General features: G+C 47.6%; 2 protein-coding genes across 2 annotated transcripts in view; one reads left to right on the top strand and one right to left on the bottom strand.

Annotated features, from left to right (window-relative positions):
• The first annotated feature begins 3,842 nt into the window (after window positions 1-3,842).
• LOC103919842 (interleukin-20-like) lies at window positions 3,843-6,521 on the top strand. Its single transcript, XM_009327427.1, has 6 exons — window positions 3,843-3,976; window positions 4,540-4,738; window positions 4,849-4,914; window positions 5,706-5,858; window positions 6,262-6,336; window positions 6,444-6,521. Exons 1-6 carry the CDS (start codon window positions 3,939-3,941, stop codon window positions 6,519-6,521), a joined length of 609 nt encoding a protein of 202 aa, XP_009325702.1. The 5' UTR covers window positions 3,843-3,938.
• Window positions 6,522-11,484: 4,963 nt separating this feature from the next.
• Window positions 11,485-12,149, bottom strand: part of PIGR (polymeric immunoglobulin receptor) — a 6,865-nt gene continuing 6,200 nt past the window's right edge. The window contains exon 10 of the mRNA XM_009327426.1: window positions 11,485-11,610. Coding sequence (XP_009325701.1) covers window positions 11,485-11,610 — 126 coding nt within the window. The remainder of the gene's footprint in view (window positions 11,611-12,149) is intronic.

Genomic DNA, 12,149 nt, shown 5'->3' with positions numbered 1-12,149 from the left:
GGCCCTGGATTGGAGGGCCGGGTGATTGCTTGACAATTAAACCTCTGGTTTTTAAGGCGCTGAGAACTACTCAGAGCTGCAGCATAGCACCACTGCTACAGTCAATCTTCCCATTAGCGCCCAGCTATGATTAGGATAGGGCTGTCTGACAATTTGCACCACTGCAAATATGTAAGAAATTACTCTAGTGCATCAAAACCAAGTGGAAACATTTTCTTCTGCCTGTGGAAACAGAATTTTGTTCCTTTGGCAAGGGTTTTGGTGAGCTACAGTATTACCAGGAGAGATGTAAAATCCTACAAGCATTTTTGTTCCAGGTGGCCGAGTTGTCTTTTTGTGGATCTTCTCCTGAAGGATGTCAGGAAGAGTTCCTGAGTTCAGATACTGTTGCTGGACTTTGTTATTAAGTCTTGATTTTTCTTTTATTAAAATTACTGAAGGCATTTCTGTCATTCATATTGTCTAGTTCTGGGGATCTGTGTACAAATCATTATCAGCTTCATATCTGAAATGCTGGTGTACCTAAAGCTGCTGTGAACTATGAGTAATGACAAAGAATGGCAAACCAAGAATGGTCTGTAAAGTATTATCAGATCTTCTTATAGCATGAAACTACATTGAAATGCACTATTGAAACTGGTACCTTATGACTCTGAAACACTTTACTGGAAATCTAGTGTTAACGTGTGCCTGTGGTCAGTTCTTGACAGCACGGCTCCCGCAGATCAGAACAGTCTGATTTTTTTTTTTTTTAGGGATTTTTTTTTTTTAGGATAAAAGAAAAGCTTTTGGATATTTGAAGTGAATAAATGTGGAGCTGGGTCAGCAGCGGATCACGCTGAGCAGGACTGCAGTAAGTCACGGTAAGTGGTGTGTGCAGGACATGGCTCTCCAGTGACAATGCTGGAGCAGGGCCGGGAGCTGCTGCTGAATTTCCCCGACACAACCGGCTGTCAGTGAGTAGGTGTCTCGTCTCCTGTCATGCTCCCGGGCTCTCCAGGAACATCTGCTTCATTAGTCGTTTCAACAAGCCATTTGTCTGCAGCAGTCTGGTGTGTTCTGCTGTAATTGAGCTGTTTCTGTTACCATAGCAGTGATGCCAGCTCTGCGGTGACGTGAAGGCGGTTGTCTTCATGGCGGGGTGAGGCTGAGCATTGGTCCTGGCAGTGGTCGGAGTTTATATAAATGACAAGCTAGTGGTACACAGGGCTTAGTTTTTAATTCCCTAGCATGGTGGCAGCTGGCTGACAACCCTGTATGCTGCCTTTGCTTGTTATTTGGGTCGTAACTACTTTTAGTGTGCCCTGTCACAACGTGCCTACCATAAAATCCCGAGGGAGGAGCCCTCATTTTAGCTGGGAGTTGCCTGGCAGGGTTCCCGGGGAGAGGACCACTTCCCCGCTCCCAGCGCGCTCCCCAGCGCTGCCGTCCGTGAAAGGCTTAATTATTCTGAGAGCGCCTGGGGGAGTCAGTTCCTATTTTACTATCTGAGCTCATCTGCATCATCACACTGCTGTGTTTCAGAAATCCCTATTTCTCCTTTTCCTCTTCCTTCCCAGAGCATGTGAGAAATGGCTTGCTGTTTTATTGAGGATATTTTCATGATGCTGTAGCTGGCAGGTAGATGAGAGCCTCCCTTAGGCAGGCTGCCTGGGGAAAGCCAAGCGTGGGTGATTCGCTTCCATCAGGACTTGGTCCAACGCACGTCGAGATCCCTGCTGGTGCCATCCCGTCTGCTCCAAAATGCGAGGGTTTCAGGTCTCCCCCAGGTCCAGCACTTGGGGTAATCAATCGCCACCATTGCACACATACTTAACCAGAAATGAAAAACCACCTGGATTGTCTCCCCTCCTCTGACGTGGATCTCCTCCTCCTTGCCCTTGTGGTGAGGGTCACGCTATCGCCTCTGCTTTGCAAATGGTCAGTGACAGGTCAGTGCCAAGGGACGCCCGCCCAGCACCACGCAGAGGTCTGTAATGGAGCAAGGACCCCGATAATACAACATTTCACTCCTGTTCCCCTATCACCCCAGCATCTTTCCTCCACCAGCATGGCTGGCAATTTTTAACCCATGACTGTTTCTTGCCTGCTGGCATTTGGCTGACCTGTCTTAAGCGTCAGTTCAGTTACGAAAAGGAAAAAAAGAAGAAATCCCTTCTCATCTGCAATTTACATAATTAAGTAAGAACTCATTGCCTCTTCCCTCGTTTCCTCACCGAGGCTGGGTGTGCACCGGGCTGCCTGGGAACGCTGCCGGTGCTGCTTCCCCTGCTCCAAGTGAAACTTTCGCTGCAATTACAGGCAGCAGCTGGGAATTGGGGGAGGAAGGCAGAGATTAACAGCCTTGTGCTGCTGAGGATCCCTCCAACACCTCAGCAAGGGCAAATGCAACCTGCTGCAGATTTGGACCTGCCTTTTAGCTGTTTGCTTTTACAGTGCAAAGGCACAGGGATGAGAGAGGCACGTTTGGTGCATTTGGGGTAGTTTCAGCAATGCTGTATGCAATACTATGACTAGCCTGGGCATAAAATCTATTTGCCTAGTCTTCCTCTGATGACGGATATATGCTCAAGATTGAGCTTGGTTATCAATAAATTACTCACCCAGCAAAACTTTATAGAACAGCCCTGGCCCACAGGCAGTGGCACACAAGATATACCTGCATTGCAACAGGCACATGCTCAGGTTGCTGCTCTCACCCAGAGCATCGTGGCTGCTCTGGAGGTTGGCTGTGGGATTAGAGGGGCGTCTTTGCCACCTCCATGCCCTCTAAGTCCATCTGACCTTCTCTATCGGGTACAGGTAGACCAAGAAGTTTTTTTAACTCTCATTTTTGTTTGTAGACTAAACTTAGCTGTCTCCAGAGGGGTTACAGAAACAACCAAACTAGCCTCAGAGCCAACAGCATGGTGAACCAGCCTGGGTTTTGCACCAGTACTGCCACATTCATGTGACAGCATGCCCCAACTGGCAAACCCTGGTTCCCCGGGGACAGCCTGGATCTGAAACGTCGCTATGAGAACATGCCTGGTCTGCTCGAGGACCTTGGCTGCATCAGTTTTGCTCAGCAGCTAATGCTTGCGGCAGGGTAATCATAGGCTTTGCAGTCAAAGCCTTTGCTTGTGGGTAGAACTTCCCTGCTGCCGCTGGGCTGGCGGACTTTTAAAGGTTTGAGTGAAATTTCTGTCCTTCTGCAGGGTGATAGCTTTGGACTGTGCATAATGATCACATAAGTCAACCGTGCTCTGAAAACCAAGTGACTTCTGGCATCGCGGTGGGAGCTGTGTCATCCCAAAGCCCTGCCCTCTTGTACCGGAGCATCTCCAGCCTCCAAATACCAGGGACGTGCAGATGGAGAGAAGTGTCCACCCACCTGAGGAGCAAGCCTGAGAGCAGGGTCCCCCCATACCCGGCGGGTGAAGGCCCTGTGTGCCAGGACAGTGATGGAGAAAGGTCTTGCCAACTTTCTGAGTCACACTATTTTAATAGCACGCCATGTCCTACTGCCAGAAATCCTCCTACCTTGGGGGGTTTGGACCACTGGCGTCCCAGGGGGGTGATGCTGCTCGGCTTCCCACACCCCGACGCCTCTGTGGGAACCAGGAACGGCCCCTCTCCAGGGGGGCCTTGGCGGCACAGCTCTGTGCCGGGGGAAGTCCCCGAGCTTGGCGTTTTGGGGATGTAACCCCCCATCCTTCTCATCCCGTCCTTCTTCCCGAATGAAAAATGATACAGCAATGCCAAGATTTCCCGCCTCCGTAGGTTAGGGAAACACCTGTGGGTGAGAGAGTTGGTCCCTTTCACTAGCTCATTAATTCAGTAAATCACAAAGGGAAATACATGCTGGGAAAAGCAAGAAAAATCCCAAAAGTTAATCCAAGAGTTATTTCCTCCCGATACCTGGATAAAAACGCTTTCTTCGGAGCTCTTCAGGTCAGATGTCAGAAAGACAGATGAACCCACATCAAAGAACAAGGTAAAATACTGATTTTACCCTTTTGCTCTATGTGCTCATGTATATTTCCTTGTATTCCTATAACGTGTCTCTGAAAGGTTTTTTTTTTCATTAATAACCTTAATTTTCAGTGCTAACAGAACTTGCATTTGAAGTGAGCTATTTCTGAGGGAAAGCATTTTCTTTTGTGATCGGGCTTCGGGATCTGCTGCTTTCAGGTGCAGTTACCTCCTGCTGCTCTGAGTCAGTAGACTTTTAAATGTTTAATTTATCTGTATTTATTTTTTCTGATGAAAAATTTTCAGAACAACTTGATCTATTTACATGCAATCTTTTAGTGGTATTTTTTTTTTCTTTTTCTTCTTTTGGTATCTTTTGTAAAATATTTGTTTTTTGGGTTTTTTTTTTCTTTTTCTCTTGCACTTGGGGAATAAAGAAGGAATGGGTAAGAGATACTAATTGGTGTGGGTTTTTTAATGCACGTGTACATATACAAGTACTACATAAAACTTGTATATTTTCATAAATATCACAACTGTGTTATTTAGGAAAGATAGAGAGGCAATATTGTCTTCCTTGAACAGGTCTCCCAGGCAGCCGGCCATGCTTGCATCCTGCAGCAACATGAAAGGATCCCACTTGTTCCTCTACCTCTTCTCCATGTCATGCTGGCTGAATTTGACGCCGACAGCTGGGAACAAAATCTTCCACTTTGGACCCTGCAGGATTTCAATGAGCGTGACTGAGATTAGGTCTGGTTTCACCGCAATTAAAGCCAACATCGTAAGTATTGCTCTGGGCTTTTGTGGAGCTGGGAAGCTCTGTAGTCAGGTGCTCCCAAAGCACCTCTGGAGCCAGCACGTACATCACCATCTCTCTCTTCTCCCGTGCAGCAAGCCAGAGACCCCATCAGGACCCTGAGCATCTTGTCTTACCCGCACTCTCTGCACAGGGTTAAGGTAGGTGTCCTTATTGTGTCTCCAGTTTTTCTCTGAATAATTTTGACCAGCTAGCATCCTAACAGCGGTCATGAGGTGTACCAGCTCAGGGCATTTGGGGAAGTTATTTAATACCATGACTTCTAAGTTCCAGCGAAACACAGACGCTGGCAGACAGCGCAGGTCAGGGAGGATAAAGTGATGCGGATCACGTATGTGAAAAGAGGTGGGTGTCCCACTGCCGGTTCCTGCATCGGGCTTTCACCCTGACTGGCTTTCCAGAAATGGTGGGCAGAGATTTTTTTTTGTTGCACATGATGCTCCACTTACAGGAGCTTTAGCTGTGGCTGCCCTCCACCTCGGCCAGTGGAGGCATAGCGAGGTGAATCAGGATTTGGGTAGAAAGCTATTAAAGAATCCAAAAGCAGGTGAATGTGGTCTTGGGAGGTGAAATATATTATAAATAAGTATTTTGCAGCTCTCTTAAACTCTAAGGCACTAGACATGGGCCACTGCTTCAGGTTTCAGCCTCTAATACCCAGCTACAAAATCAGCTAATTATTTTGTTGACTCAATGAGACCTGCTGAGGATGGATCTCCTGGAAAATCAGTCTAAAATAATTTCCTATATATATGATCAATTTACATCAAGCATCACTGAAAAAGTTTTATATGAGTCAAAACATCCTGCTGTGCTTGGCTACCATGCTTGGGGTTAGAGATGGGTTGTTCTAGAGCGGGGCAGAAAGGCTGGCGACTATGGGTTTAACGCACTTTGGGAGACCTTTTAAAAATGAAATTTATTCCTTAAGTCTTCAGATAGATGCTGCATCACCCATCACCTCTTCAACTTCTACGTGGACAAAGTCTTCAAACACTGCAAGACCGAGGATTCGTATGTCAACCGAAAAATCAGCAGCATAGCCAACTCCTTCCTCAGCGTGAAGAGGAAACTTGGGCAGTGTGTAAGTCTTGGGTATTGCCATGGTTTAGTTTCATCTGTTAGTATTTGGTATATAAATAAACCTAAGTGTTTTATAAAGTTACAAAATCTTTATTTATAAAAATGTTTTTAACAAGAATACAAAGAAGCATGATGTGAAGACTGAGTATGTCTGCTGAGAAATTTTTATACTTGCCACTCATCAGCCAACTCCCACGTTAGTTCTTAAGAAAGATATTTATCCTGTCCCTCTGTTTATGAAAGTAAACTCTGTTCTTAGCTGAAGTCTGATTTAAGGACCTGCAGCCTTTTCCAGAGTTTAACAAGGTCTCAGTCTATACAGTAATTTCCAGCATAATTAGAAACTGATCTCTTATTTTTAAAAATTAACCCCAAACCTAATGAATTCTATCTTACTTTTCTAGCATGAGCAAAATAAGTGCATGTGTGGACAGGAATCCGCTAAGAAATTTAAGCAAATACTTGTGAACTACGAAGGGGTAAGTTGATGACTAAGTCTAGTAATTAACGCAGATATTCGGATTCTCTTTACATTGGGTTGTACCCCCTATCTTTGCTTACAACTTGTTCCTTTATACCATTTCAGCTGAATGTCACATCTGCAGCAATTAAATCCCTGGGTGAGCTGGACATCCTACTAGACTGGCTGGAGAAATCTCGTTAGAGAGCAGAAGGCATTAACGACCCACCAATGGCCGGGGCTAACAAAGCTGCTGGGACATTGCACGCACCAGCGGTGAACGGGAAAACAATGTACTGTATCAACCAGCGCAGCTTCTCACTGATTGCAGCTGTGTTCACTCAAACACTGAGTGTTTTGCTAGCCAGGTACATAGGCGAATGCATCGGCAGAGTCTTGCATTAAGATGGAAATACCGAGTTTGATCAAATCAGCATAGCACTCGCTTAGCAGACTTCTATCAAAGGATGCTCTCCAAGGGAAAATCTAAAAGGATTTCTCTTGCTAGCAGACATAAGCTGTGATCATTTAATGAAAGTATTGTTTAAATTATAAAATTTTTGTATAGGGAATGTATACTCGAGTTCTGAGTGTGCCTGCTGGAACTACTCTGGTGTAGTTAATGCTGCAGAGCAGTGCTCACAAACCTGGGCTCAGTCTTATGCAACTGCTGCAGCTGATCGCTGTGGCTGAAACAAGGTGCACAGGGTGAGAAAAGCTTCCAAGAATAGGTCCTAGCAGGTATGTCAGGCCTTAGAAATCTGTGTTTCCTTTTGAGATGATATTTTGAGCCTTATCAGTAAAAGAAAACTTTCTATGCAAGATATGTGGTTGCTGAATAGAAAAAGGTTCTTGTACGTATTGTGTAATTTACTGACACTCAGTAGCAAGTTTTGTGGAAATCTGTTGCAATTACTGTAAATAAACCCCACCTGAAACTGTGCTGAGTCTGTTTGTCAAAATTCTGAGGAATTATGTGTTTCTTGTTGGTGAAACTTTCTGAATTCACTGTGGTGCCCTTTGATAGCAGATACTGTCACTCCTGGTAATGCTAGCATCCCAGAGGTGATGCATCGTTCCTGGCATACCAGAGAGGGCATACCAAAGTTTAGACCCGAACGATACTAAATCACCCCAGCTTGTCCACGAGACCATTTTTATTGTGTATATATGTATAGCTGTGGTCTGTTTTCACCTCTTTTAGCCTCCAGTGGCTGCACACACATTGCTGGTACCCACTGGTTCTGCACGCTCCAGGTCCCTTTTCCAATGTGTTTTCCCACAAGGTGTTAACACACATATCGCTGCAGTATCTGACAACGGCAGGGGACTAATGTGTTAATAAATGAACCAAGACCACCCAGATCAACTCTCCAAGCAGCCAGGAGGTGTTACATACTCCTGGTGTCAGGGCCCAGGTAAATGCTGCTTATTAGCACTCTAGTCCAAATATTTCAAGTGATAAAGTCTTACTGCTGCATTCATTAGACGTAAGGCTTGAGTAAGACTGGAGGGTAGATCTCTGGCTTGGTGCGTTTTGCTCTAGGGATCAACTAAGCTGAGCAAGGTGTACCAAAACTCCTGCCGGCTGTGGTGGCATGAGCACAACCAGGGCGCACTGCATGCTCACCCCTGGCTCTGAGCAGCTCTTATTGCTGTTCGGGTCGAGTCATTGCTTCTAGGTCTGAATCCTTCAGGCTTGCACAAACCTCTTCTCAGCACCTCTGTTCCCATGGGACAGTCCAACACTCTCCAGCTCTCCCTTTCCTGCCCACAGGCACAGGCAAGCTTCAGCAGCTGGGATGGACGGAGGGCTGGCTGTTCCCAGCTTGGGCAATTTCTAGTGATGCTGCAGAGGCGACACAGGGAAGGCTTTAGCTGCAGAAGAGGCTCTTTAACAGGATTTTGTTGTTATGGAATAAGGTCCTTGTGTCCTCAAGGACAGTGTACTGCTTTGGTTTCATCCCCATCACAGGGGGACCCTGGCCAAGACCTCCGGCAGCACACTGTGCGTCACCAGAGCCTCGCGTCAGTCCGGTGGGCGCTGTGCCTTTCATCAGGTGCCAGCAGAATGAGGAGCTGCAGAGGAGGAGGAGACTCCTTGTCCCTTCCCAAAAAGGCTTGGTTGGTGACCTGGTGGGGTGAGTTCACCAGCATTTGCCTATAGCATATATGCATGTACTTCACGCTGAGCGGGATTTGGTGATTCACTTTTAAAGGAAAGATCACCTTGATTGCTCACTATCCTTCCTCAAATATTTGCTTATGCCAAAGGAAAGCTTCTCAGGGCTTTGATTCTTTTAATTTGCTTTCTCATGTGGTTTTGCAGTGTGACTTTCATTTGTCCTGGTGCCAGGGCATAAACGGATGAATACACCCCTCCACGCTCTGTCAGTGGTCACGAAAGCCGATCTTCAACACCATCATCTTTGAAATTAACCATTGAAAAATGACAGGTATCTTGCACGTACCATGACTTTCTGTTAAAGAAAAAACTTTAGGAATGAAGCGGTAACGTAATGAGACACCACAGCTTATCACTGACCAAAGGAAATCAGTTGGCTTGTTTGGCAAACAGTCTGGTGAAGGAGATGGAGCTGCTTGGTGAGGTCCCTGTGGACCTTTCCATTGATCATGGTGGGCTCTAGATCACAGCTTGAGTGAGAAGTGTGGGTTTTATTCCACGTCCTCAGCTTACTCTGTCACAATTATTATTATTTATCAGATTTCATTGGTTTTGTATCCTGTGCGGAGGGTTGCATGCCTCAATCCACGCATGTTTTATTGCTTTCATGTCAAACTTAAGTTTACACTTTCCCATCCGCTGCAAAGCACTGCAGCAGCCCAGGGACGTGCCCCTTTGGAAATGAGGTGCCAGATGGAAGTGTCAGCGGTGGGAAGGAGCAAGAGCCATGGGCAGGCAGCTGCTGGGGCTGAGGGGTGCAGGCAAAGCCGACTGGCAGGCTGCTCAGCCCATCCACATTTCTCGCCCTCTGCACCTCTCCCGGGAGTTTAGCTCATTCTGGCTGCTCCCAGCACAGTGCGGGAGGAGCAGAGCTGAGAAAAGGACGCCGGCGGGCAGGTTGAAGAGGAAACGGATTTGTGAAGGGAGAGCGAAAGGGGTTTTCTCCTCTCAGAAATTTCCAAACCTTAGCGTTTTCCTGCAGCTTTATGACTGCTCACCCCCGGGGGACACTTTCCGAGTGCACGCCTTTCCTATTGCACCAGAACAATTCATTCACTTCCAGCAACTCCAGGCAGGCGCAGACCTGTCCTGGCCCCTCCTCACCTTTTCCGATATTCAAGCCCCTTTCCACCGTGCTGCCGAGGGGATGCAGCCCAGGACATGAGGCAGATGAGTAATAACCTGACATTTGAGGTCCTAGCCTTGGTATCAGTAAGGTGATGACTATTGCGATGTGGATGGGAGAGCAGCCCTGAAAACACAAATGTAGGGCTGGGCGGGGAAACACAAATACCACTGGAGCTGCTGCCCTCCTACTCGCAGTGAGCCAAGCTCATCTCAGCGCTTACTGTGGGGAGGTACGTGATTCAGGCATAATTTGTTGTTTATCCTTGATGAAAACTCTGTGTCTGCAGGCTAACGCAAACAGCCGTTGCCTGACATCTTGCTGAACTACCATACTGTTTTCATTTTAAAGTGTAGCTAATATTTTACTAAAACAGAAATACACTTGTGGTGTTACTGTGAGACCATCAGCTCAGGCTCTAGCCAGGGTGATGCTCCCCACTCTTTATATTTTATGGCTTGCTATCAGAGCTGCACATAACCAACATGGGCTCAGGAATTTGAATTTATTTGTGCAGTTTCTGCCCCTTCTCTCCTGAACGGCTCTGGCCCCGTCAGACACCTCCGCAGCCCCTCTCTTTAGCCAGGCAGGCACCAGCCCATCCCACTCCTGGCATTCAGGGAAAATTGCTTCTCTGCTTTGTCACAACTTCTTCATCATTGCTGCTTCCTACATTGCGTTATGTGCAGGGCATTCAGCTTTCTGTACCCGTATCTAACTGACAGCAGTGTCGTGCTGCTGTTTGGAAATCTGTGCATCAATAAATTACTTTTCTCTGTTTAGTCATCCACTCTTGAAAATAAGACCACGAGACAACATTTAATTATAGTCATCCTCGTTTCTGCCTGGATGAACATGAAGTCAGCCAGGGAAAATATGTGAGTGATGTGTGGCTCAGGTTTATTAAGCAAAGGGTGGGTTTTCATCGGGGTAGCTCTGTGGCAGAGGAGCACGGATTGGGCTCAGTTGTTCCGACTCCAAGTCAGAAATGGGTTGGTTCAGCTGCTCTGGGGAATTTGGTCTGTACTATGCAAATGGATACAGTGCCAGCGAACACCAGTGCCCATTGCCTAATCAGCTATACAGGCTGCTGATAGGTTATCGTACTAATTAATGTCATGTTGTTATCAATTCCTACTGTTGATGGAAATGCACGTGAGAAACATTACTCAAAACATCCTGTTTATCTCCATTAATTGTGGGTTTCTTCTACTGTCCTGTGCCATTTGCAACACCAGATGTGATGCTATAATGCTGCAGTAAGAGGAGGAGAAAGCCCCCCCCCCCGCCGCCAATGCACCCTTACTGAGCCTCTTTGGGTGCACTCTCCCTGTGCCCTCCCACGGACTGCAAGTCCCCCTGGTCTGCTGAAAGCCAGTGGTATTCTTTATTGCTTGTGCATAAAAACACTTCAGACCATGTCTGGTCTGCAGGTACTGCCCTCTGGATGAGAAAGCTAAGAGGAATCAAAAGCGCGAGTCGTCGTTCTAGAGGGTTTTCCAGCTGCCTTTAAAAGAAAATGAGATTTTTTAAAATGCGCCTTCTGGCCTTTGAGAGCCCACCGTGTTGGAGGGGCACTGGTGGGGCTGGGGCTGTCGGTGGACTAAGCTACTTGAGCCCATGCCATTTCCCAGTTCGACCCGCTCGCTCAGACCTGCGCCTCCAGCCCAGCCACCCCATTTGGCATCAAACGATTCCTCCTAAATCACCGCTCGAAGCTGAATTTAAGCAAAAAAAGGTCAAGCCATAGCAAATTGTGGTAGCAATAAACAGTGCTGCTTGCTGATGTCTCACTCTGATCCTCAAGGTAGAGCTGGTCCCAGTTGCTGCCACCTCTTGGTCCCTGGCCTTTAGATCTAGCCCTCCCAGTTCGGAGGGGACGCAGCCGGGGCAGCGCTGTCCCCCTCGGAGCTGCCCTGTGCGATGCTGCTGGAGGTGAGGAGGAAGGCGGAGTAGGCGAGGTCAGCATCCTCTTTGGAGCTCTGGGGAAGGACAGAAGGACACTGTTAAGTGGCTGGGGACAGACAGCAGCATGTGGCAGGGGAAAGGACAGCATTAACACGGGCAGCACCGCAGGGCCGTGAGCTTCTTGGGATGATACGGGCAGACTGAACGAGTGGGACAATCCGGCGGGTCACGCCGGTGGCGAGGCGAGAGCATCACGCCTTTGCTCAGCCTCGGGGAAGACCCCAAACGTTTGTGGGTTTGGGACTTCGCGGCATGCCTGTCCCCGCGTTGTCAGCATCCAGCTTACCTGTCCTAAAGCTGCTGGGTTTTACTGGTTTCCTGATAGTTTCCTTTATTGCTCCGGTTCAGCTCTTGGCACTTACTTACAACAGCTACATATCGCCTTTGGTTAGGGACTTTTAAAAAGAAGGGCTTGCATCTGGCACCTTTGGTTACTGCTGAGTGGTGCCACTCAACCATGATCTTACCCAAGGGGAGGGGAGGCAGGGGGGAGGCAGGGGGAGGCAGGGCCACAACAGCAAGTCACAGCCCTTGTGATGGCAGAGACCTCCCT

Source organism: Pygoscelis adeliae, unplaced genomic scaffold (assembly GCF_000699105.1).
Source record: "Pygoscelis adeliae isolate BGI_AS28 unplaced genomic scaffold, ASM69910v1 Scaffold197, whole genome shotgun sequence".
Taxonomy (NCBI): domain Eukaryota; kingdom Metazoa; phylum Chordata; class Aves; order Sphenisciformes; family Spheniscidae; genus Pygoscelis; species Pygoscelis adeliae.
This window is presented reverse-complemented; position numbering and strand designations above follow the sequence as displayed.

Excerpts from the sequence above, each read along its gene's own strand:
- LOC103919842 (XM_009327427.1), top strand. The coding sequence starts at position 3,939 with ATGTCAGAAAGACAGATGAACCCACATCAAAGAACAAG. Across the intron at positions 4,739-4,848 it reads CCGCAATTAAAGCCAACATC|CAAGCCAGAGACCCCATCAG; the intron begins GTAAGTATTGCT and ends TCTCCCGTGCAG. Across the intron at positions 6,337-6,443 it reads TACTTGTGAACTACGAAGGG|CTGAATGTCACATCTGCAGC; the intron begins GTAAGTTGATGA and ends ATACCATTTCAG.